The 24,954-nt window shown below is 38.8% G+C and overlaps 1 protein-coding gene across 4 annotated transcripts in view; it reads left to right on the top strand.

Moving 5' to 3' along the window:
• The window catches only part of soga1 (suppressor of glucose, autophagy associated 1), a 102,168-nt gene extending 78,766 nt beyond the window's left edge, over positions 1–23,402 (top strand). For 3 of the 4 annotated variants that reach the window (XM_043710554.1, XM_043710553.1, XM_043710552.1), the window contains 4 exons: positions 9,542–9,793; positions 14,667–14,737; positions 18,420–19,875; positions 21,584–23,402. In XM_043710554.1, coding sequence (XP_043566489.1) covers positions 9,542–9,793; positions 14,667–14,737; positions 18,420–19,875; positions 21,584–21,721 — 1,917 coding nt within the window. In that variant the 3' untranslated portion in view covers positions 21,722–23,402. The remainder of the gene's footprint in view (positions 1–9,541; positions 9,794–14,666; positions 14,738–18,419; positions 19,876–21,583) is intronic. The other variant, XM_043710555.1, reaches the window with a different exon arrangement.
• Positions 23,403–24,954: the final 1,552 nt, after the last annotated feature.

The raw sequence follows: 24,954 nt of genomic DNA, 5'->3' as shown, positions 1-24,954 counted from the left end.
TTGGGCTAGTGATGGTCCCATGTATCTGCTGTCATTGTCTTTCTGGATATTAATAATCAAGGATCTTTTGAATTTCTGAAGTGCATCTTGTACTATTCACAAGATGCATTGGCGAAATTGACCAAATATCCTGAGACAAATTGTTTTGTGAGGCAAGGTTGGACAGAGCCTATTCTATCAAAGTCCTTCATGATTTTATAGATGTTTGTTAGGTCACTCCTCAGACTTTGCTTTACTAGTGAAAAGAGATCCAGTCTGTCCACCTTTTCCTGATCAGTATGACTTCACAATTCTTCTGTTAATCTTGACTTTGTCACATATAGCAGAGTGGTATTATGGACTAGACTAAACCAAAAAAATATATCGAGGAGATAACTGAGACCCTGAATTTTTAACTTTCTTAAAGGCAAGTATAAGGTGCTGTGTTCCAGATGTGATTTAATTGGTCAAACTACTAGACTTTAAGCAAATTACACTTTATTTCTTACGCTACAGTTGAAAATACAAACCAAAAAGAAGAATTGAAATAATTTTAACTCTATTAAAATACTTGATTTTAAAAAAAGTATTATTTAACTACTACTCATTAACTGTTCCAACATAGAGGCAGTCCGTAAATACGCTTGTCGCAAAGGCAAACCCAGCAAACCAGAATTCCTTTACTTGTTATCTCCTCTAGTCCTGGAGAAATGAAAAACCAAAAAAATGAATCTAAGAACAGAGAGAAAACTCCCGGGTTTTTTTGCCACTGCAGAAAGAGAGCTATATCCATCAGCTTCCAATCCAAAAATTCCAACTTCAACAACTAAAGCAAAACTCTAGGTCTGTGTGAGTCTGACTCCACCTACTCATGTTTCCTTTATCCAATTTTTAAAAATCTTAAGCTATTTACTCTGCTTTCCATTGAGCAGACACCTCAGCACCGGATTGACAACATCCCCCCTTAAGGGAACCAGCACAGAATAAGTCCTTCTTAACGGCATAAAGAATACAGCATGGAAACAGACCCTTCGGTTCAACCCGTCCATACCAACCAGATATCCCAATCCAAACTAGTCCCACCTGCCAACACCCGGCCCATATCCCTCCAAACCCTTCCTATTCATATACCCATCCAAATACCTCTTAAATGTTGCAATTGTATCAGCCTCCACCACTTCACCTGGCAGCTCATTCCATACACATACCACTCTCTGTGTGAAAACGTTGCCCCTTAGCTCGCTTTTGTATCTTTCCCCCCTCACCCTAAATCTATGCCCTCTAGTTCTGGACTCCCCGACCCCAGGGAAAAGACTTTGCCTATTTACCCTATCCTTGCCCTTCATAATTTTGTAAACTTCTGTAAGGTCACCCCTCAGCCTCCGACACACCAGGGAAAACAGCCACAGCCTGTTAAGCCTCTCCGTATAGCTCAAATCCTCCAACCCTGACAACATCCTTGTAAATCTTTTCTGAACCCTTTCAAGTTTCACAACATGAAAGGGGGCGGCACAGTGGTTAGCACTGCTGCTTCACAGCGCCGGAGACCCGGGTTCAATTCCTGCCTCAGGCGACTAACTGTGTGGAGTTTGCACGTTCTCCCCGTGTCTCCGTGGGTTTCCTCCGGGTGCTCCGGTTTCCTCCCACAGTCCAAAGATGTGCAGGTCAGGTGAATTGGCCATGCTAAATTGCCCATAGTGTTAGGTAAGGGGTAAATGTATGGGTGGGTTGCGCTTCGGCGGGTCGGTGTGGACTTGTTGGGCCGAAGGGCCTGTTTCCACACTGTAATGTAATCTAATCTAATCTAAAAACATTTTTCTGATAGGAAGGAGACCAGAATTGCATACAATATTCTAACAGTGGCCTAACCAATGTCCTGTACAGCCACAACATGACCTCAACTCCTGTACTCCATACTCTGATCAATAAAGGCAAGCATACCAAATGCCGCCTTCACTATCCTATCTACCAGCGGCTCTACTTTCAAGGAACTATGAACCTGCACTCCATGATCTCTTTGTTCAACAACACTCCCTAGGACCTTACCATTAAGTGTATAAGTCCTGTTAAGATTTGCTTTTCCAAAATGCAGCACCTCGCATTTATCTGAATTAAACTCCATCTGCCACTTCTCAGCCCATTGGCCCATCTGGTCAAAATCCTGGTGTAATCTGAGGTAACCCTCTTTGCTGTCCACTACACCTCCAATTTTGGTATCATCTGCAAACTTACTAACTATACCTCTTATACTCACATCCAAATCACTTATGTAAATGACAAAAAGTAGAGGACCCAGCACCGATCCTTGTGGCACTCCACTGGTCACAGGCCTCCAGTCTGAAAAACAACCCTCCACCACCACCTTTGAGCCAGTACTGTATCCAAATAGCTAGTTCTCCCTGTGTTCCGTGAGATCTAACCTTGCTAACCAGTCTCCCATGGGGAATCTTGTTGAACGCCTTACTGAAGTTCATAGTGGCTTCATGTCTTTTTCATAAGGCCAGGTTTCCATTTCCCCACGGAGGTGTGAATCAGGTGACAAAATGCTGTATTTATTTATTTTTATTGAACAAACAAATTTTCTCCGTCTTTTCAACCCAAACCCATCCCACTTTCTAATGACCTGTTCACAGGTCAGCAATATCTTGTTGCAATACCCATGTGCTTCTTTCAGGATCGGGATTCCCCCTTTGAGGAATACACAAAAATTGCCAACACCAATATCCCTGTCGCCAAACACATGCACCATCATTCATGAGTGCTGGCGTGGGTTATGAAATCCCAATCAAAGCACACCTCCCAAGGTTCATGTACACTGAGACATACCAGCCGAAAACATCTGAAAGGCAACTGTAAAATATTTTGGTAGCTGCAGATTAGGTGTGTTTTTAGTATGGTGATTTATCATAGGCATCAGTCCTGCAAAGGTATGTTGCCCCTAACATTGAGTGGCATTGTGTACGCATTGCATGACGATGCTTTTTTTAATTGAAGGTAATACTATAATATATTAGAAATATCTTGTCAGGCTCTACCATGATGATTTCTACAGTGATTTAAATTGGCTAGCAGCTCTTCCAATCTATAACATAGAACCCTACTTTTGAAAGCTATAAAAGAAAATTGAACCCCTGCTCTTCTCCATTGTTAAATTCCAACCAATGTGCTGAATGTTAGAGTTTTAAGTCTGAGCTGAAAAGTTGCTGCAAGTGCAAGTAAATGATGGTACAGCAAGGAGTACAGGGACCTGAGTAAACAGAGCAGCATCTGTTTATCTCCTTGAGCAATCAAATCAAATGATTGTGAAATAAACAGAGCAAGAACTGAGAAGAAATGTGAATTGGAGTAAATGAATTCAATGTCAAATCAAACACCATGAGAAATGAAAAGTGGGAAAGATTGAATGAAGAGTGTTGAAATGAAAACAAGAGACAGAAGAGAAATATAAAATAAAAATTAATATTTTTCTTTTAAACACCACTTTATTGAGGCATACTTCATATTCAAACTTAGAAATGCAACTTCACACCATTCAATGTAATTCAGACGGTAAATGTGAATTATCATGTTTAACCACACATCTGACCCTCAAGGTTGCTGCACCTCATAAGGATAAATAATGTTGAGCAGCATTAAACTTGAATTTGAGAGAAAAATCTGGCCCCATCTCTCTCAGAGCATCACAGTTTTTTGTGGCAGCCAAGTATGCAGTAATTCAGTGGTGTCAAGTTGCCGTAGAACATTAGAATAACTTAAGTCATGTAGTTTAATATTACAGGCACGTTGCCACTTGTGGATTGCAACACTTAATACAATAATGAGCTAATATTCAGGATGAGAGTTCAAATCTAAAATTACAAAACACTCACATATCTGTCCAAATGTTAAACTTCAAGAGGATCACTAAATTCTTTGACACTATTGTTTGTAAAACAAATAAAAACCACCTCCCTCCTTTATTTGCTTGGTAATGTCTGCATTACTTTACACCATGACATGCAGATGTTGGCTGATGTAACTGTAACTTACAGCTGTTTAGCTCAACATACCACAGTTTCCCTGGACTGACCTAGGGACACAGCTGCATGTAATGCCCTGGGAATTTCAATGCTGTGATTCAGAAGGAAATTTGTATGCTATGTACTGTCTCATGAACCTTACTGTGAGAAAATAATCCCCAAGACACCGATATTGTTCATCTTTATGAAAATTCATTAATATTTGGGAATTTTCAGTTAGTATTTTCCAGAAATGGGAGTAAAAGTTGCATTTAAAAAGCACCTTACCACCTCTCCTTTCAATATCCAGCAGCACTGCATGCTGAGAGAGCCAGTTCAGAAAATGTATTCCAAATTTGACCATAATTTGCTCAAGCAACACATCTGGCTTTATTCATAATGGCCTTGCATGTTTGTATATTGAACTTCTTTACATGGAAAGCTGATGAAAGTAAAAGAAGACATTTTCATAGTGAGTCTGAAACAGGATATATCTGGGACCTGCGTGAACATGGCAAGCACATATGTATCTAGCGCACTGAAGGATTGTGAAATTTCACAGCAAAATAACTGAGAAGGAGTTGTAAATTAGAGTGAGTGAATCCAAAGTCAGACAGAGAAATAAAGTGAGGAAAAGTACAGTTGGATAGAGAGAGAACTGAAGAAAGAGACAACAGGACTTTTTAAAAAAAAAACATGTTTTTTAAAAATATCTGGTAATGACAATTAAAAGTTGAGAAAATGAGATTCCACGCTTGTAATAGGAAAGTGTTGTTCCTATGAGGTGGTTTGACAGTAATTATCACTTATCACAAGATTAAAAGGGTGCTGGATTTCAAATGGACAAGCCTTAACTTACGACTACAAGATTAGTTCACATCTACCACATACATACATCAGTTTGTAACAGTCCTTTTGAATAGTGAAGCAGATAGCAAAATGTTCTTTTCACACTGGAAATCAGTGTGAAACTGTGGAAGGGCACAGTTCAAAAGCATTGCTTATATTTCTATGATAAGTGAACATTCATCCTCCTGAGATTCCCGTAACTTCTGTGCATAGATGGTGCTGAATATCATTAGCCACACCATTATTTCAATAGAAGATTCTGACCCCATTTTCTGCAGTGTGATTTAATAGTGCCTAAAGATGGAAACAAAATCTCAGAAAATAGAATACTGTAGAGTTTCTCAGATTCAGTTACCATGCCAACCAACTGATGTTTGACTATATCGTTGTGAGTACAAAATGGCATGTTTTTATTTCATATTGGAGTGAACACTTATGATATCAGTAATTGTGTAGTTCTAGTGGGAGATGTAAAGAGGCTGTTACCACCACAATGATTCTGGGCAAAGGAAAGATATTTCCTATCAGAATGGAGATGCAAGATTATATCTTAACAACCACATTTTAGCTATTTAAATTCTAGCTAATTGAGTTTGCAGTAATATTGTACAGTCTAATTTTACTTCAATTAATCCTTGTATAATCATGTGATGTTTATATGAAAAAAATGTAAATTTTGCAAGATGTTAATAAACATAACCTCTCATCTCCATTTTGATAGAAGTTGACTATTTTTTCCTGTTCTCAGGATTCTTGTGGCATTGTCAGTGTTTCAGCTGCCCTTTCTCCCAAACAGTTTCAACAGAAAGTAACACATGTATCCATTGTGATGAATGGTAGGTAATATGTCATGGTTCTAGCTCTTCTGGTATTTGGTAGTTAAGAGTCAAGAACTTAAGCATCCCCAGTTATTCAAGAAATGTAATTGTAACAGGAAGCTCGAGTCAGAGTAGTACATATGATATCGGATCAAGTTGCCAAGGCATGACTAAATCCTTATTAGTGGTTCTAAATGCATTTGTGATTCGGTCTCTTATGACTAATGTATTGAACTCAGAATTTCAGTCTGAAGGGTAGACCGTAATTAACCACTGAAAAATGATCTATCCTATATTCAAAGTTTTATTATGGATGGTAGCTATCAATGAAGAAGTGCCTCTTGCTCATAGTCCCATTTTAAAATAGTAATTTGCTTTTTTGTGGTATTGTCATTTGGAACACAGGAAGAATAGGCTAATAAGTTAAGCTGTTCCATAATTCAATCAAATCATGGCTGGTCTGCGACCTAACTCTCAAACCCACCTTTACCTTGTAATCTTTAATACCTTCAGGTAAAGGAACACAAATAATCTCAGTTCAAATTAGTAATTGAGCATTAATTGCTGTTTACAGAATAGTTCCAAATAATTACCATTTTTCATATGTACAACAGTTTCTAAATTTCATTCATGAAAGAATACAGACATAGGCATTAGGTGTGGGAGTAGGCCATTTACCCTTCAACAAAATCATGGCTGATGTGATTGTGACCTCAACTCCACTTTCCCATTTACTATTGACTCTCTTGTTGATCAAGAAATGTATCTATCTCTGATGTAAAAATATTCAAAGACTGTTTGGGGAAGAGAGTTCCAAAGACACTGAAACATAGAATAGCATAATGTCCTCCTCATCGCTACCTGATTTGGGAATTCCTTTATTTTTAAACTCTGTCCCTTAGTTCTTATCTCTCCCAAAAGGGGAGGCAGCCTTTCAGCATCCACGTCCTAGACTCTATAACCAGTGGAAGAGTAGGGTGCTTTGGTAGAATTTATCTATTTCCTTTACTATCTTTAAAATTTCAATCAAATAATAATTTAACCTTCCATGTTACAGGGAGTAAACTCTCTTCTTAGTTTAACCCGTGGAGTCTAGCTATCATTCTGTAAATTGGTGCTACATTTCCAGCAAGGCCATTATATCCTTTCTAAGGTGTGGTAGCCGGGATCTTTCATCACCGTACCTATTCTAATCCTCCTAATATAAAGCCAGTCTTCTATTAACCATTTTATTTATTTTCAGCAGCTGTTCATGCCATTTTAATGCTTTGATTAACTGTAGCCCTAAATTTCTTTGAGACTCTCCACTGTGTTTAGTTTCTCAGCCAATACAAATCGACTTTTTCAATTTTGTTTTAAAATAAATGGCCCTGTATTTCTTACATTGAAATAAATTTGTCACTGTTTTGCATATTCACTTATCCTATGAACATTTCATAAAATATTATGCTCCCCCCATATTACTGTACTAACAGCAGATATGAATATGTGACTTTCTATTCCATCATCTAAGCTATTAATAAAGATACTGCATAATTGAGTCCTCAATACAAATCAGCACAAGATACCACCAGTCACATTCTGCCAAAAAGGAGTACCCACCTATTATCTTTGTCTCCTGCTGCTCATTTGATTTCTTAACCAAAATCAATATTTTGTTTTCAATTCTGTCAGCTTACTCTTTAAAGTCTCTTATGAGATACTTTATCAAATGCCTAATGGAGGTCCATGTAACCGATATCTACAAACATTTCCTAACTACTACTTCAATACAGTTTTTTCAATCTAAAGGAATAGATGCTGAATCAAGAGAATTGTGCAAGATTATAGTTACGGCATCTGTCATGTTCTTACCTCTGAAATACTGGCATGGAAACTATATCGACCTGGTGAGCATAACTGAGCAAACTAAATAACCAGAAGCTGATAGAAAAAATAGAAATTGCTGGAGAAACTCATCAGATCTGACAGCATCTGTAGAGATAAAACAGAGTTAACATTTTGGGTCCAGTGACCGTTCTAAAGAAGTGTCACCGAACCCTGAAATGTGAACACACATACTGCACACACATTCTATTTGTCCAGCATTTTCGGTTTTCTGTCAGATTTCCAGCATCTGCAATTCTTTGTTTTAGCCATAAACTGGTTGATGTTGAATAAGAGCTGCTTAATAAGTATTGTTGGCAACACTGTCCATCACTTTGCTGCCAGATGAGGCTGACAGAGTAGAAATGGGGCAAACTGAATTTACTTCCTTTATCAGATTAAAGCATACCTGGGTCGTTTTCCACATCAGGTAGGTGCCAGAAAAGAACCCTGGACGTGAGCTGGTAATTTCATTGCCATTTTGATGTGCTAATTTGCTTATCCCAATCTAGATGAGGACTAAAATCCCATTCAGGCTTGCTTAATCTCTGGCATCAACCACTTTGAAGCTGCTGCCAGACAGACTACAGGCAATTCCCACGATAGTCATAAATCCATTCCTCATTCGCATTCTACCAGGAAAGTCTCCACTGCCTGCTTATATCTTATTATACCCTCTCTTATTATTAACAAAAAACATTCTTAGTTACTCCTTGCACTCTATTATTTTCCCTAGAATTCTTGTAGACCCTTAACCGGATATATTTAGTTCTTTGTTCTGACCATTTGTAACTGTATCTTAGTAATTATTATTTTATCATGTCCACCTGGCTGAATTTACACCTACACTGTGTTCAATGTGTTCATTTAAACTCTCTTTGGGCTGCATCTACTCTAATGATTTATCCACAAGGACCTTCTTTCTCTCAATTTGATTTTCACATATCTTGTAATGTTCCCTTTATCTGTTCTGCCTAAAACAGAATCTGAGATTGTTACTGTATTCTGTCTCCTTTTACAAGTTTTTAACCAATACTTATGCTACCTTTTTCACCTGTACCCTTTCCCCATTTACTGTTTGTGTCCTCTCCATTCATCCATTGCACTAGGAGCCTCATCAAAGCCCAGTCCAGGCAGATTCTGTCACAATGGGACAGATCCTTTCCTGACCCAATGTCCCATGAAGTGGAATCCTCTAATCCACACTATTCCTTCATCCAAGCGTCCAGTTCCCTGATCTAGTCATTGTATCTGGGACATGGAGAGGGTGACCCACAGTTAATCTGTATCCTAACATCATCCAGTTAATGATCTAGAGACATAGCTCAATAATTGCATTTCCTAGACTTTTGAGCAGCATAACAAGAAGGATTGCAGCTGTATTATTGTTACTATTTCTGCTATTTTTTGTTTTTCTATTAGAAGCATGTAATCAGAGTAACTTTCCAGAAAATGCATAACAGACTTGTGGAGATTCTAGATGAATTTTGAAGTAGACAGTTTGAAGCATATTGTTATAAGCACAGTACTTAACCTATGTTTTGTTAAAAAGAAAATCAGTTGAAGTCATTTCAGAAATCCAAACCTTAAATAATATGCATTTTCTGTAAGTGAAATACAGGAAAGTAAATGCTGGAGCTTGAGATCTAGATAAATGGTTTTTAACCAAAATACATAAACGTACCTGTTTACTTCCAATTTTATTACAAAGGTTCAAAATCAGGCTATAAAAGTATCAACAGTTGTAGCATTATGGTTATGTTACTGTAATAGTAATCACGAGATCTTTATTAATGTTATGGAAAAAAGTTTGAATCATTAAATCTGGAGCTTAAAAGTTACTGTCAGTCATGGTTTTTTTAGGGAAGGAAATCTGTCAGCTTTATATGGTCTGTCCTGTGTGCAACCAGACCACAGCAACATGGTTGACTCTTAAATAGACTTACAGATCACTAGTTGTACCATTGAATGATGGGCAGTAAATGCCAGTTATGACTGCATCCCATGAATAATATTCATTTCCCACAACAGCTGGAAGGTAGGGCTGGCAAAATGACATCTGAGAAAACTCCTGGTGATATGAAATCTGCTTTGAAATGGGAGAGAGAAGAACATCAACAACTCCTCGCAGAGTCGTACAGTGCAGTTATGGATCTAACACAGCAACTTCAAATCAGTGAAAAGAACTGGAGTCAAGAGAAGTTAGAGTTACTGGACAGATTTAATAATGAGCGGAGCCACAGCGAGCAGCGTCTGAAGGAAATGCAGCATAAAATCAATCAGGTACATGCTAAACAACCACTTTGATGTGAATTAAATAATTTTAAGCCTGTAGTCCCACAGGTGCAAATGTTATGGTCTCCTCTTAAAAATAAAAAGTAAGGCTTTCTTTTAACAAGTGTGCTGAGAAAGAGCACTTGCCTCCTCTTCAAAAGGTGAATGTTTGTTTGAGGGAAGTTGAACAATGGACCAGAAAGTCCTACACCACAAATGCCCATTTTCCTGACAGACCCCTCTCCTAGTATAATGCTGCTGTCTGAGATACTGTTTGAGATAGGATTCAGACAGCAGGGATAGGATATTTAACCTAGAAAAACAACCTCTGTCTTCAAAGCAGGGATGTTTTGGTAAAACATAAACAAAATATGCATTCCTGTTTTACAAAGAAGATCATGGACAAGTTGGTTACACTCTATAAGGTGACAACCTGTCCTCAGTGAATCTCTTGCTTTACGGAGTATATAGGTGATGGCGGTATGCCTCATTTATGTCTTTATGTGCACATTGGATGCCCATTTGATGAGCTCTAAAACTGCAGCGGGGTCTTGCTGCTCGGAGGTTTGCAGTTGCCAATCCGAAAGCTGTAGCATTTGTCCAATTAATACTATGTGGAGGTAAATGAGCATTGCAATTATATTCAGCATTTTTTTAGGGTCACTTTGTAAAGAAGCCCACTTTATTTAATATGGGTAATAGTGTTATATGGAATGCTGCATTTGTTTTCTAATATTTATGTCTCACTAACATCCAAAAAATGAAGGTTTTGTTTTGATTGCTTTTATTTTTTGAGTGGTTTGACAGATGATCAGTTTCTATTCCTGTCAGTGCAAGTCATAAGATGATAGTAAAGGGGAGGGGAAAAAAAAGTTTTGTTAAAAACGCATTCATAAATCATAAGTTTCATCTCTTGGGGGAACCATGCATTTTCTTTGCTGCTAGCTGCTGTGGAAGCAAACCTGTGTCCCAGAATGTCATGCCCATAGTTTGTGAAACCTTCGTCATCATAATCCAGCACCAGTTACTTATGAGAGTGACTCTTTCCCATAACATCACCTACTGAATTAAGTTTTTTTTTAGCTGAAAGTTGAACCTTTTTCTTCTGTTGGGAGTAATGCCTCTTGTGTTGATCTCCTCCAAGGCCAGTTTTTGTATAAATAAACAGTAATGCTTTCCCTCCATTTTATTATCGTGCCACAAGTGAACTGTATTCAACATTATCAACACTTCTCAGAGAAAGTGTTGAAAAATGATTGAATAAAAGGCCCTTCAATACCCCAAGCACATTTCTTCTTTCACCGTGTATGGTGTATCATGGAGCTGTCCCTACTCCTTCACTCTCCTGTGAGGGATAAACTTTCAAGAATGCGAAGCATTGAGAATTGTCCCTTGATGTGAAGTAGATGGAAGATTCATGTGATATTATCATGCTGGCTGTTCAACAGTGGTCAGTTGTGTTCACAGAATTAATTTCCATTGTGTTCTATGTAGCATTTGATCTAAAATGCGTGTGTTTGTGCTAATGATCTTACCTTCATCTCATGCAGGAGATTATTAATTTAACTTTTATGACACCGCTGTGATGGACCAATACCATAATATAGTTTTTGAATCTGGCAATTTTTTTTTTGATTTAGTTATTTTTTTAAGAAAATATAGAGCAAATCAATTTCTAATTCACTAAAACAGTTTTTATTATAGTAGACAATAACTTACAAATGAGTGCTCCCTTCATGAAACTTCATAGAAAAGGAACATGTATAAGGAGTCACCAGGGAGATCAATGTGGGATGCAGTTTTCTGTGTTTTAGAGGTAATTAATAGAAGGTCATGTGGAATGTATTTACATTCAAATAACACCACCATTCTCTGCTTGAAGAACACTAAGTTTAGAAATTATACCCATGAATGTTTTCTTCATTCTGCACACTCTTTTAGAATCATTAAACACCCGTATTGATTCTCCATACTAACTTCTATGTGCAAAAAATAAAGGGTTGGTCGAGGATGTTAAATTGAGTTACACCACACTAGACAGAGTTTTAATTGGCAACAATCCTAGTAGTTAACTGCAATGAGGAGGTGTGTAAGTAGCTGACATAGCACTGTGAAGGTTTGGCCAAATTGGCAAAAATTTGATGAAACTTACGTTATTTGGGCTTACTGTGAGGAACTGCAAAGTCTGCGGTTGCAAAAGGGACAAACTTGCAATCATCCGAACATCCAATTGAGGAACAGGATTAAGTCATACAGCCCTCAAGCCTGCACCACCATTTAATACGATCATGATTGATCTGATATAATGTCAAATCCACATTTCTGCCTATACCAAAAACTTTTCAACTCTTTACTTCGCAAGAATCTGTCTACCTCTATCTATGCCCCACCTTTTTCAGAAAAAGAGTTCCAGAGACTTGTGACCCTCTGCAAGAAAAAGAATTACTTAATCACTGATATAATGGGTGATGCCTAACCCTAGATTCTCCCATAAGAAAACATATTGCCTCCACATCTCCCCTGTCAAAATCCATCAAAACCTGTCAGGATTTTATGTCTTATTCAAATTGCCTCTTACTCATCTAAACTGTGAAAGCATGTGACTGATCGATTGAAATACATCTGTTGCAATGGTGGCTGATTGGTCTGTCCTTGTATTCCGCCTTCCTCTCATACCTGCTGTGCCAGACGCTTCCAGGAATGGACAGTCAGTGAGTCAGTCACATTCTTCCATAAATAAGCTGACCAGTACTGTGCACAGTTCTCAATGCAATGCTTCAATTATATAGAACCAGATCTGGAGTACTATAAATAGTTTTGGTCACCTTAATCAAGGAAAGACATGAATATGAATATGTTGGAGGCAGTTCAGAGAAGGTTTACCAGACTAATACCTGGAATGGTGGATACAAGTCCAATCTTTCCTCATTAGGCAACCAGCCATTCCAGATATTATTGGAAGGAGGTAGCATGCAGGGAAGGCCCAGTCAGCCACCACAGTAACAGATGTATCTCAATCAGTTACAATGCTTTCACAGTATACACTTTGAAGATATCCAAGACCATCAAAATCTCAGGAGTCTCAGTGAGCACTTGCAATCTGGTGATACATTTACCCTTCCACAAGGACTTAGTTATGAAAAATAGGTTAGATTTCACATGCCTGAAATACAACATAAAGGGGAAATCCTGAAACTGAGAGCATTTGCCCACCATATAATAATCACATAGGATTTAACTTAAACATTGCAAATCAAACTTGTTTGTTATCACTTTGATAGCATTTGTGACCATTTGAGTGTTGTCCAGAGATCTGTCTGAAAGTATGACGTAGGTGCCACTGGCTCCCTGCTAATTATCAACCTCCTGAGGCACTTCCCACTGCCCCTCCCAGGTAGCTGTGCAAATACATACAAGTCGTATAATGTCATGGAGTTAGGTTGGAAGAAAGAATACAACTATATTCTTGGGAATTGTAATCTTTTTTTCTAGCTGCAATGAAAGGTAGAAGTTAAAAGGCCCTGATCCCTACCAGATTGCAATTAAAGCAAGATTAGAAACACTTAGCAGTCAAGTGATCAGAGTCTTTGATGTACCCTAATGCCTCATTTCCTCTGGGATCTTCTCCTTGTTGCTCGCAGCAGCCAGATGTCTGTCTGAGGTAATAAGTACCTCCTACCATGATCATGCATGTTGTATGCTTATGTTGTACACAATTACTACCTTGTGCTTCTGTATAAAAGCAAAAGGAATTCCAGTTCCATGTATTGGGAGCAGAGACCTTTCGTAATGGGTTCCTTCCCTTTTCTGCCTCTGTAGCTGAGAATGGAACAAGAAGGGAAATCTCCCCTCATACTGCAGAATGTAGAGAAATTCTGTGAAAATTGATTAAAGCTGTGATTTCACCTTACTTGAATGCAGCTTGTTAATTTAGTGAATAGCATTTTTAAATTTAAGGCTGACGTATACAGTAGAGAACATCACTATTGGGTTTCTGCAGGGCATAATATCTTTTTAGAGAATTTGTTCTTGCAATAAAAAAGACCTTTTTCTTGCATCTAAGAACCTATTTTTAATTTTGAGAATTCTGAGAAGTCAGTTTTGTAATTAGCTCATAAGTTATAGTCGAGAAAAGACATCCCCTGGGTTCAAATCCCACCACAGCAGATGAATTGAATTCAATAAAAATCTGGTTTATGACCAGAAATCAATTATCAGGAGAAAAATCCATCTGATTCTCTCGTGTCATTTCGGGAATGAATCTGCTATCCTTTTCTGGTCTGGCCTACGTGTCACTCCAGACCCACAGCTAAGTGATTGACTCTTAAACTGCAATTAGAGATCAGCAATAAATGCTGGCCTAATTAGTGATGCTCTTACCCTGTGAATGATTAAAAAAGATCATCAAAGCAGAACTATGCCCTCTACTTCCATCAACGCCCCCACTTCATCCAGTATTGGAGATGGTCGGGGGTCGAGGGATGTGAGCAGATCACAAGAACTATGTTTTGGTCCATATCATGGCATCACCATTGCATGTAACAAAATATAAGCAACAATGGAAAATTCTCTCCGTGCACTTTGTAAATGGCATACTGTTTGCTTATAATAGAACCCCACTCCCACTCCTTACCTATGCTATAGCTAATTGTTGCATCTGTATCAGTTCGAAGATGAAAGGCCTCCTGAATCCTTGTGATGCTGGTACAAAGACAGCTGCTATTGTCAAGCTAGCCCAGGGTTGTGATGCATTTTCTCAGATGTTAACCCAGGATGACTTATAGTGACAATCAGTATAATTGTGAGGAAATTAAACGAGATTCACTAGATCCTGCAAATTCCAGTTGACTTGTTTACCAGCCACATTCTTTATATTTTTCAGATGCTGCAACACAGAAACAATGAAAAGGAAACATCAGATGAATTAGAGGCTAAAGGAACTAATTTGCAACGGTAAAATTTGGCTTATCTATACTTTGATGAAATATTGTAGCCGAGCAAAAAATTTAATTGTAATTCAAGTAACATTTAGCATTAAATAGGCACACGTTTACTACCTTTCCAGTTTGTTAAGTTTTGAAGCTCAGTCAATGTATAGGTTAAATATTAATATGCTGAGTTGTTTCTTAGATACAAATTTGCAATAAGAGGAGTAGGCCGTTCACCCGCTCAAGCATGGATGATCTGCACCTCGAGTCTAGATTAGAGTGGTGCTGGAAAAACACAGCAGGTCAGGCACATCCGAGGTACAGGGAAATCGATGTTTCGGGCAAAAGCCCTTCCTGCTCCTCGGATGCTGCCTGACCTGCTGTGCTTTTCCAGCACCACTCTAATCTAGACTCTGATTTACAGCATCTGCAGTCCTCACTTTTGCCTGCCTGATCTGTACCTCAACTCTACTTTACCCATCTTTGCTCAAAATTCATTTATATCCTCACATACGAAAATCTTTCGTCATATTGAAATTTTCAACTGACAAAACATTGAATGCCTTTTGGGGGCAAGGGTGAGAGATTTTTAAATCAATCTCTGTGAAAACATGTTTCTTTTGTCTTAGTTCTAATTTTAATATTATACCCTTGTAAGATTTAGGGCTTCACTTTAATTATAAGTAGTCATTTAGGAGTAAATTCTCCAAAGGAATTCCCCCACCAGAGTCCCTTTGCCAACCAATCTCCTGACATACAGCAGAATCTTTTTCCCTTTTTACTTTGACGTTTCTTGTCAATTGTCGTGATGAGTAAAATGAGAAAGTTTTCACAAAATGTGACTTTTTTCAATAGCACTTAACTTTAATTGCAACACCTAGATCAGTTACAATTATAGATTGAGTTGAGAGAGCAGGTTTAAAATTTGCCATTTCTGATTACCTACAAGACCCATGTCCTACAAGACAGATATGTTTTCATGCGTTTTACAGAATTTAAGTTTATCAAAGCAATTATAAGAGAAATTGTGTTTAATAAAAGCAGTAGTTTTCAATCGATCTGATTAACTAGGCTCTCTTGTTCCCTTCTGTTAACTAAAGTTCTCCGTCTATCTTCCCTTGTGCATCAAACCACTAGTAATCACCATTTCATAACCGTGTGTCATGATCAGAGACATTCTAGCCTCTAACTGGCTTATTGTGCATTAATAGTGCAATCTTGGATGATTTGGAGATGCCAGTGTTGGACTGGGGTATACAAAGTTAAAAATCATACAACACCAGATTATAGTCTAACAGGTTTAATTGGAAGCACTAGCTTTCGGAGCGACGCTCCTTCATCAGGTGGTTGTGGAGGACACAGTTGTAAGGTACAGAATTTATAGCAAAAGTTTACAGTGTGATGTAACTGAAATTATACATTGAAAAATACCTTGATTGTCTGTTGAGTCTTTCATCTGTTCGAATACCATGGTAGTTTCACTTCTTTCATGTGTAAATCACAAAACGTTTGTTTTAAAGTTGCATTCTCAGGTTAACTGTAACAATTGGTGGAGGCAAGACAATATGTTGAAGGTGTTAGCCCCCTGTGTTCTCTGTCTGTGTCATAATGTTTAAATTGATTCTAATCTAAAAAGTGAGATAACAGAGTTTTACACGAATTCATGCAGTTTTTGAGCAAAGTACAATGTAACTCTGCAAATACAAATTCACCCCACAAACGGATATGTATATGTGTGCATGTGGGTCTTTGTGTATGTGTGTGTCTGTCTGTCTGTCTGGGTTGGGGGGTTGTGTGTGTGAGAGAGAATGTCCTCCAAGGCGGACTTCGGGACAGGCAGCAGCGAAAAGTGGACGAGCAGAGGCTGATAGCTAAGTTTGGTACCCATAGGGAGGGCCTCAACCGGGACCTTGGGTTCATGTCACACTGCAGGTGATCACCATTGTACTATAAACAGACACACACACGCACACGCTTATACACACACACACACACACACACACACACATTTGTGGGGTGAATTTGTACTTGCAGAGTTACATTGTACTTTGCTCAAAAACTGCATGAATTTATGTAAAACTCTGATTCTAACCTAAAAAGTGAGATAACAATCTAAACATCATGGCATAGACAGAGGACACAGGGGGCTAACACCTTCAACATATTGTCTAGCTAACACCAATTGTTACAGTTAACCTGAGAATGCAACTTTTTAAAAAAAGTTTTGTGATTTTACACATGAAAGAAGTGAAACTATCCTGGTATTCGAACAGATGAAAGACTCAACAGGCAATCGAGGTATTTTTCAATGTATAATTTCAGTTACACCACACTGTAAACTTTTGCTATAAATTCTGTGTCCTATAATTGTGTCCTCCACAACCAGCTGATGAAAGAGCTGCCCTCCGAAAGCTAGTGCTTCCAATTAAACCTATTGGACTATAAACTGGTGTTGTGTGATTTTCAGTCTTGGATGAATTGGGTCATATCTGCCAAATTCCGTATTCATTTCTTTAAAAGTTGTAATCTCCTTTGTTATTACTTCCTGTTTCTCCTGATTGATTCTTTAAATGTCAAATTTGTAAGATTGCAATTTTGTGGCAGCTTGTCTCTCTTAACTAACTCCACAGATCATTACCAAGATAATGTGACACCAATTAAGAAATATGCATCTGCTTAGAATATACAGTGTCAGCTCCTAGTGATTTAATATTATTCTAAATGATACATCTAAATATTCTTAAAAACATATCAATATCCTTTCTTTAAAAGAGCCATGCATGACTCCACGGTAATTAAAGATGCTAAAACAGATTAGAGTTCAAACTGTCTATACAAACTGTCATGCACATCCTTGTTACATACTTTGTTATAAAACGAGCCATTTTAAAATACAGCGTGCTATGTAACAGCAACATCTACTCATTTTTTGAGCCTATATTTCTATGAGCTTGAGCCATAACAAGAGCCATAACATTATAAACCATACTTTTGACCCATACCATATCGTTTTCTTCCACACAGAAATTATTTTACAACTAACCACAATTAAACAAAATATAATTTGATTCTTCATTTAATTAACCTGAAATGATTAGCTATTGAAAAATAACTCAATTCTAAAACCTGCTCTACGTTCGTCTGTTAAGTAAATTTGTTATTCTGTATGTAGCCATCATTTTATCATTTTTAACACCTCAGTTAAGGCATTCGTCAACTTCTTGCAGGATCAATATTGTTTTCCACCCCAATACACAACTTTGTGCAGATTAAAGGCAGTGAGGTGTTAACTACCCTGGACTGAGGAGTGATAATAAAGAAATTTTAAACATTGACCCAAGAATATCCCTGTAATTCTTGCCTCCTATACAACCAACCCCATACAGTTACATTGTTACATTGATACCTCCCTGAAATTCTGCACGTGCATATGACATTATCCTTACTAAGTACAGAATAATTTCTGGTCTGTAATTGGTAATTGAGCAAGATATCTCTTGATCTTCTGCCAGTGAATTTGTATATTTCCAAAACTGTAATTTTCTGAAATCTTTTGTTATATTAACATATTATCAAAAGCTTTACCATCCTAACTAGAAAATCAATAGTTAACAGTGTTGTTTGTTTCTATGGATGATGAGGTACTTGTCCTTATCTTTCATTTTTACAAAGAGAAGATAACTCCTTTTTAAATGGATCATTTTTAGGGCCAAATCAGTTTCTTCCATGTCTGAGTTTGAGAGCTTGTTGGACACATCTCCGTATTTACCTCCACCCTCTACACCCCTGCCAAAAGGTTTAAATGATCTTGAGGAGCTGAACAAGAAAAACTGGAAACACAAGAATGCTAACGGTGCGTTATTAAATGAAAAATCAGAAAGTGCGTTGATCAACCAGTCAGATGTGGAGATGCCTGCAATTTCATCATGGGATTTCACTATGACAGGAAATCTAGTTAACCCACATCTCAATACAAAACAAATACAAAGGAGTTACACAGCACCAGATAGAACTGGTATTCGCATTTATTACAGTCCACCAGTCGTGCGTAGGATGGATGGTTCTTTGGTTCAGAACAATGAGGGAAAGATTATGATTGAACCAGGTTTTCTGTTTACCATGGCAAAACCCAAACAAACTGAGGACATGGAGTTCCATCCAGAGAAGGTGCACAATAAGTGGTTTAATAACTTTTCCAAGCACCGGGATCTGTTGGAAAGTGACACGGGAGAACATCCTGTTTCTGTTTCTGCTACTGCTGCTGTTACTGGGTTTCCATCTGCTCTGCATGATCTGCAAATATCAGGTAATATGAGTGATGACATGAAGGAGGCTGCCAACTGTGTCAGAAATGTTATTTGTACAAATTCAATGGAAAGGAAGGTTAATACTGCAAGCCAGACTGTTGCAGTTATCAGTGTGGGCACTCAGACCACCCGAAGTATTAGTATTGGGCTGCAGACTGAGAGTCCAAGATCGATCTCTAGTAGCCTGCATCGGTCATGGGCATCCAGGGGCTCCTTACTGATGCCAACCCAGAGTTCACGGAGCAAACAACTCTCTTCATCACTGGAAAAGGTGCCAACTAAGTTTGAACGCCCTTGCTGTTCACCCAAGTATGGCTCACCAAAGTTGCAAAGAAGAAGCTCATCGAAAATAGATCATACAAGAGAGCGGAGTCCATGGGCTATGTCTCATAGAGGACAAAATGAGTCAGCCTGGGCTAGGTCAACTACTACAAGGGATAGCCCAGTGCTCAGCTCAATCAATGATGGATTGTCCAGTTTGTTCAACGTTGTTGAACATACATCTGGAAGTGTCGACTCCATCTGGAAATCAAGCCAACATGAGACGAAAACGAAAGGTGATACATCAAGATATGGGATTGTTCAGGAGTTTTTCAGAAATGTGTGTGGCAGATCCCAGAGTCCAACAAATGGAGCTGACAAGCCACTCAAAGATCCAGTTTCTGAAGAAAGTGTCCGAAAAACAGATGTGGCTGCTCCTCCAGGCCAATCACAGACAGACAGTGTTTCCCGAATTGTAAATAAAAGACTTCCCAAGCAACCGAACAAGGAGGACCAAAAACCAACACCCTGTCCGGCGCAGGGAGCGAAAGATCCAGACACACGGGATGCATGTGGAACACCTGGTCTACTTGAGGTACCGCTTTAATGGGAGTGTTATCTCATTTGAAATGTGTCATTAAATTATTTTCCAAATTCTCTGCTCTGGGGCTACTAATATTAATATAACATATCTGGAGTATTATAAGGTCTCACAGTTCCAGCACAGAAAGAGGCTCTTTGTGCTTGTGCCCTTTAAAATATGTCAATTGGACAATGTCCTTAGGTTTATAAAGCAAATAAATCATCAATTTTTATTCACTCATATCTAAAGTCATTAGCTGAAAATATATATTCAATATTAATGTTGTGGATAAACTGCTTAATTGTAAGTAATAGATTAAATTGAATTGGTGGAATTCAAAATGGGGGATTAAGACATGGACGGGGGCCCATGGGTTTGCTTCTATTCATCGATCTGGTGGAGAACATCATGTAGAGCTCAGTGATTCAGTCATACAGTGAGATCTGTAATTCCAGCACTGAGAATGTCTGTCTCAGAATTTACTTTTATATTGCCTTAGGTTAATAGTTTTTCACTTCTAGAATTGTAGTGGATTTCAATACCCTCATCATTCCACCCCAACCCCGTGACCCCTCTGTGGAAAAGATTGATGGGGGTGGGGTTGGGCTGTAAAATTGAACATCACAGCAAGGCCATGCCACTTGTTGCCTGTCTTCCTTTGAGTCAGTTGAGTCTCCAGTAGGCAGTCAATTGAAAAGCTTCTTCCTGTCAAGCCCTGCTAGATTGTTGTGGTTTAGAGGGGATCCCTCCATCAGATGTCCTCCTCCCATTAATCCTCATTACAGCCTACCAGCCCGGCCCCAATGGAAATACCCCATTCATTTTCTAATTCAGTTCCAACTCTGGGGACTGCCTGCAGTTCGGGCAGTGATGACCACTCCCAGTGGTACCATTGGCACTTGAAATTTGACAGCTGTTTAATTAATCAACAGCTGGCGAAGGTGGGACTTTCTTGAAGATGAGATTGGACATTTTGTCCTGAGTCAATTGATGGCCCGGCAGTCATAAAATCAACTTAGGCATTGAAACACATACAAAAGCAGGCTCGCCCCAACTTTTGCAACTGGTGGTCTACGCTGATGTCATCATCTCCACATATAAGTTTGGCCTTGGGTTAAAATTAAAACGGAACTAATGCGAAAGAAGAGTTTTCTGTTTGATGACTAAAAGGGAATGAGTTTTGACCATCTGAAACCTATTCCTAAAATATGGAAACTGTCCCTCCTAATTAACAATATCACCAAAGAGGATATAAGATGTCTAGTGTGGAAAAAAGGAAGGTCACACTTTGGATTTTTATTTTTCCCAGTTAGAACATGCAGTATGTAGGTAGTGGAAGGAGTTTTATTCTGTTTCTTACCTGGAGATACATGATGTTAACACTGGGAAGCCAAACTGGGAGACATTGCTTTTCTGAGCACTAATGTTCCTCAGTGTAGTTGCTGTGGTGATGTTGGCATTACCTGCCCACTGTTTCTCTGTCTACTTGTTTCATCGAAGTGTGAACACATTTATTTTAAATGGGATAGTTTCTAAATGGGATACTATTTGTTAAAGTGCTTGGTCTGCCATTACCAATTTTAGTTTCTAGTTGTAGAATTTCACTTTAAATATTGTCTCCTAATTATACAAATATAGATGTGTGTGTGTATGTATGCAAGGTGGATTTTGCTTTGCAGGTAGAATATTCATGTGGTATTTCATTCATGTTCTCATGCAGGAAACATCATGTGATTGTGCATCTCAGTCACTCACCTCCTGCTTTCCATCCAGATCGTCGGTTCGCCATTCGTTATCACAGTGTAAATCACGATCTTTACCTTCAGACCCTAGCGTGGCTGACGATAAGTCCGGCTGAATCATGAACTATGCCGGGGCAAGGAAACAGCTTTACGTGGGCTAAAATAATCTCTGCAACTTCTGCTTTCTCTAAGAGCTTAAGTGAATTTTTCAGAGACATTTAGAAAAGATGTTCAGGATTTATTGTCGTGGTCACTGTAGATTGAAAGGTAAAAACTATAGAGGCAAAGCTGACTATTGAGTGATCTTTATCAAGAAAATCTAAGGTGTCTAAGTTATAATGTGTAGGTGCTGGATCATTTCTGTAATAGCTGTACATAGATATTCATACAGCAGGAGTGTTAAACTAATTGTCATAGACGACAGTCTCGACTTCTTTAATTAACATCCATCTCTGCGCTACTCTCTTCCAACTGTCATTTGTGATCTATAGATGTGTCTGAGGCAAAGGAGGTGGACAAGACTTCAGTTGCTATCGTTACACTCCATAAACATCCTTAACTAAGAGGAATAAATATTTGTAGCACATGTTTTGAATTACACATTAGGAAACTCAGAGATCCCACGTACAAATCATTTCAAATTTAGTTGTGTCTTGCCATCATGTGTAAAGATCATTATAAGCTAGCAGATTTCCTGTGGCGTTTCTGCCAATGTGTCAACATGGAGGATAAAATTTGACTTGAATGGAGAAGCTGTGTGGGTGGTATTACATCAGTCACCTGCTGCTGTGCTTGATATTCTATCTTATTGAAGTCAATGGGACTAAATGTTGGATGATAAATGTATCAGGCAGCCAATTTGATACCAGCTGTTTGTACCACTGTTCATGGCAGATTTCAATCCCACGCTGGAACGAGACTTGTAGGCAATTGCCCTCTAAATTTGTTTCTGTTATACATGGCCTGGTCAGTGAATGCTTGACACCATTAAGCTTTGAGCAACAATGCACTCACGCAGTGTCTTAAAGGAAATACTTAGGAGTGGCCTGTGTGATGCATTCCAAGTTGCAGTGCAATTGTGCGTAGCTTATCTGGAACACTGTTTATAAATGTTACTTAAACAATGTAGTCATAGCTCAGTTGGTTGCTTTGCAGATTGTGAATACTTCTAAGTTGGAGACTGCAGGTCATAGACTAGCTTTCTCTCTCATTTTCGAATTGTTTTTCATCTGTAACTAAAGTTTCTTTTCTAACGGGTAATAAAATTGGATCTGGGAGTAAAATAAATTCCCACATTACTTCTGGCCCAAAAGCTTGGGGAACACATAATCCAGTTGTACATTATTCTTCCTGATGATAAATTCTATCAGGAAAATGACATCTTTCAAAGAAAAACCATTAAACTGGAGAAGGAGACATTTATGCTCCAGCTATAATAAGAATGAAGCGGTCAGCTGTGTGCTATAAAACAGGAACACCTCTTAAAGCTACATTAATTTAAGGAAACCAAAAGACTCCGTTATCATCATTTAGACTGTTTGAGTTATTTCACATTATTGCTTTGTGACATACTGGACAATGTGGGTTCTATGGATCAAATGAACTGTTTTATAGATTGCACAACGATCGGTGATTGATGGCATAGCAACATCGTTTCACAGCTGTTTAAAACCCTAGAGTCCACAGTTTAGCAGACGGGAAGCAAATACTCATTGAGCCAGAGCTCAGTGGGGTGGCACGGTGGCTCAGTGGTTAGCACTGCTGCCTCACAGGGCCAGGGACCCAGGTTCGATTCCAGCCTCGGGCGACTACCTGTGTGGAGTTTGTACATTCTCCCCGTGTCTGTGTGGGTTTCCTCCGGGTGCTCTGATTTCCTCCCACAGTCAAAAGATGTGCAGGTGAATTGCTAAATTGCCTGTAGTATTCAGGGATGTGTAGGTTAGGTACCTTGGTCAGGGGTAAATGTAGGGTAGGGGAATGGGTTACTCTTCGGAGGGTTGGTGTGGACTTGTTGGGCTGAAGGGCCTGTTTCCACACTGTAGGGATTCTAATTCTAACTACCCATCGACATATTGGATGAAGGCAAAAAATAAAACTGGCAGCAAGGGTCCAAATCTGAAGCGTGTGTAATAAACTCTTTACATATTCATATAATGGGTCTAATGCCAGTTTGAGGTCCACTCTGCAGTATTACATAGAGTTGGCTGTCTTCAGGACAGAACTAGCTATTTTCAGGAAATCTAGGTCTACATTTGGACCTTGTATGACACAAAAAAGCTAATTGCTTCAGATATATTTGGTGGGTATGTGGAGCTGGGAGGAGTAGGAGTGCATCTCCCGTAGCCCCCATTAAAACCTTGGAGACCATTGTTCGGGGTTTTCTTTGCTACTGACCTGCCTGAGAATGTCTGTCAGGTGTTCACAGCTGATTATGTCAATGACCTTCGGTGTGAGGTTTATTTCAGGAGCCTCGTCTGATCAGGTGGAGATTCTTCAGCCATTTATGGGTATCCAGGACTTTCAGGCCATTTAACTACCGTGTTTTTTTGTTTGTCTTTTTATTTGTATTATCCTTAGTGTAACCTTAGAAAAAACTGAGTGAGATGATTGCACAATTAGATTGTACACGGCACCACATTTCAGCACTGTTGCATTAGAAGAGAGATTGTATCTGAAAGCCGCTGAAAAAGAAAGTATAAGAGTGCAGATATACGGTGTCAGCTGACCTCCTACAAAATGCAATGCAGGGATTTCCTCAGCTTCCCAAAGGGGACTGGTGTCGGCCTAGTCCCAGTATAAGGCAGGAGGAAGGGAGTTGTTTCACTAATTGAGTTTAAGTTAGGCACCACTTTTTCAACTGCGACCAATCTATTTCTCTCTCACAAAGCCAGCTTTTGCATTTGATTATCAGTGTGGGGAGTCCTAGTACACTCCAAGGGCTCAACTGATGCAGTGGCTGACTTAACAAATGGGCCATAAAGCATTCACCTGGAATTCATTCTTAAAACTGCCTAAAGTCATTTTCATCTTTCATTTTGTTGAGGTCAGGTTCTCCTTACATCATAAAATCCTTCAACATTCTGCCAAATCAGGTACAACCCATCTTGCCCACTGCCCTCCTACCACTTCCACCTTCATTATTCCACTCCCCCATACCTCATTTTACACTTCCCAGTCCTACCTCTGACGGTGAAGTATCAAAGTGGTGCTACTGAATTCTCAGCCTATTTTACATGACACCTAATATTTACTTCCACTAACTCCAGTAGCACTGAATACTGTATTAGACATTGTATGTTGCCATCAATCTAAAACTGCCTGTTGTGCACCATCACCCAAGATTAATTTG

The sequence above is a fragment of the Chiloscyllium plagiosum genome, chromosome 20 (assembly GCF_004010195.1).
Source record: "Chiloscyllium plagiosum isolate BGI_BamShark_2017 chromosome 20, ASM401019v2, whole genome shotgun sequence".
Classification (NCBI taxonomy): domain Eukaryota; kingdom Metazoa; phylum Chordata; class Chondrichthyes; order Orectolobiformes; family Hemiscylliidae; genus Chiloscyllium; species Chiloscyllium plagiosum.
Note: the sequence above shows the minus strand (reverse complement) of the source record. Positions and strands in the feature narration are given on the sequence as shown.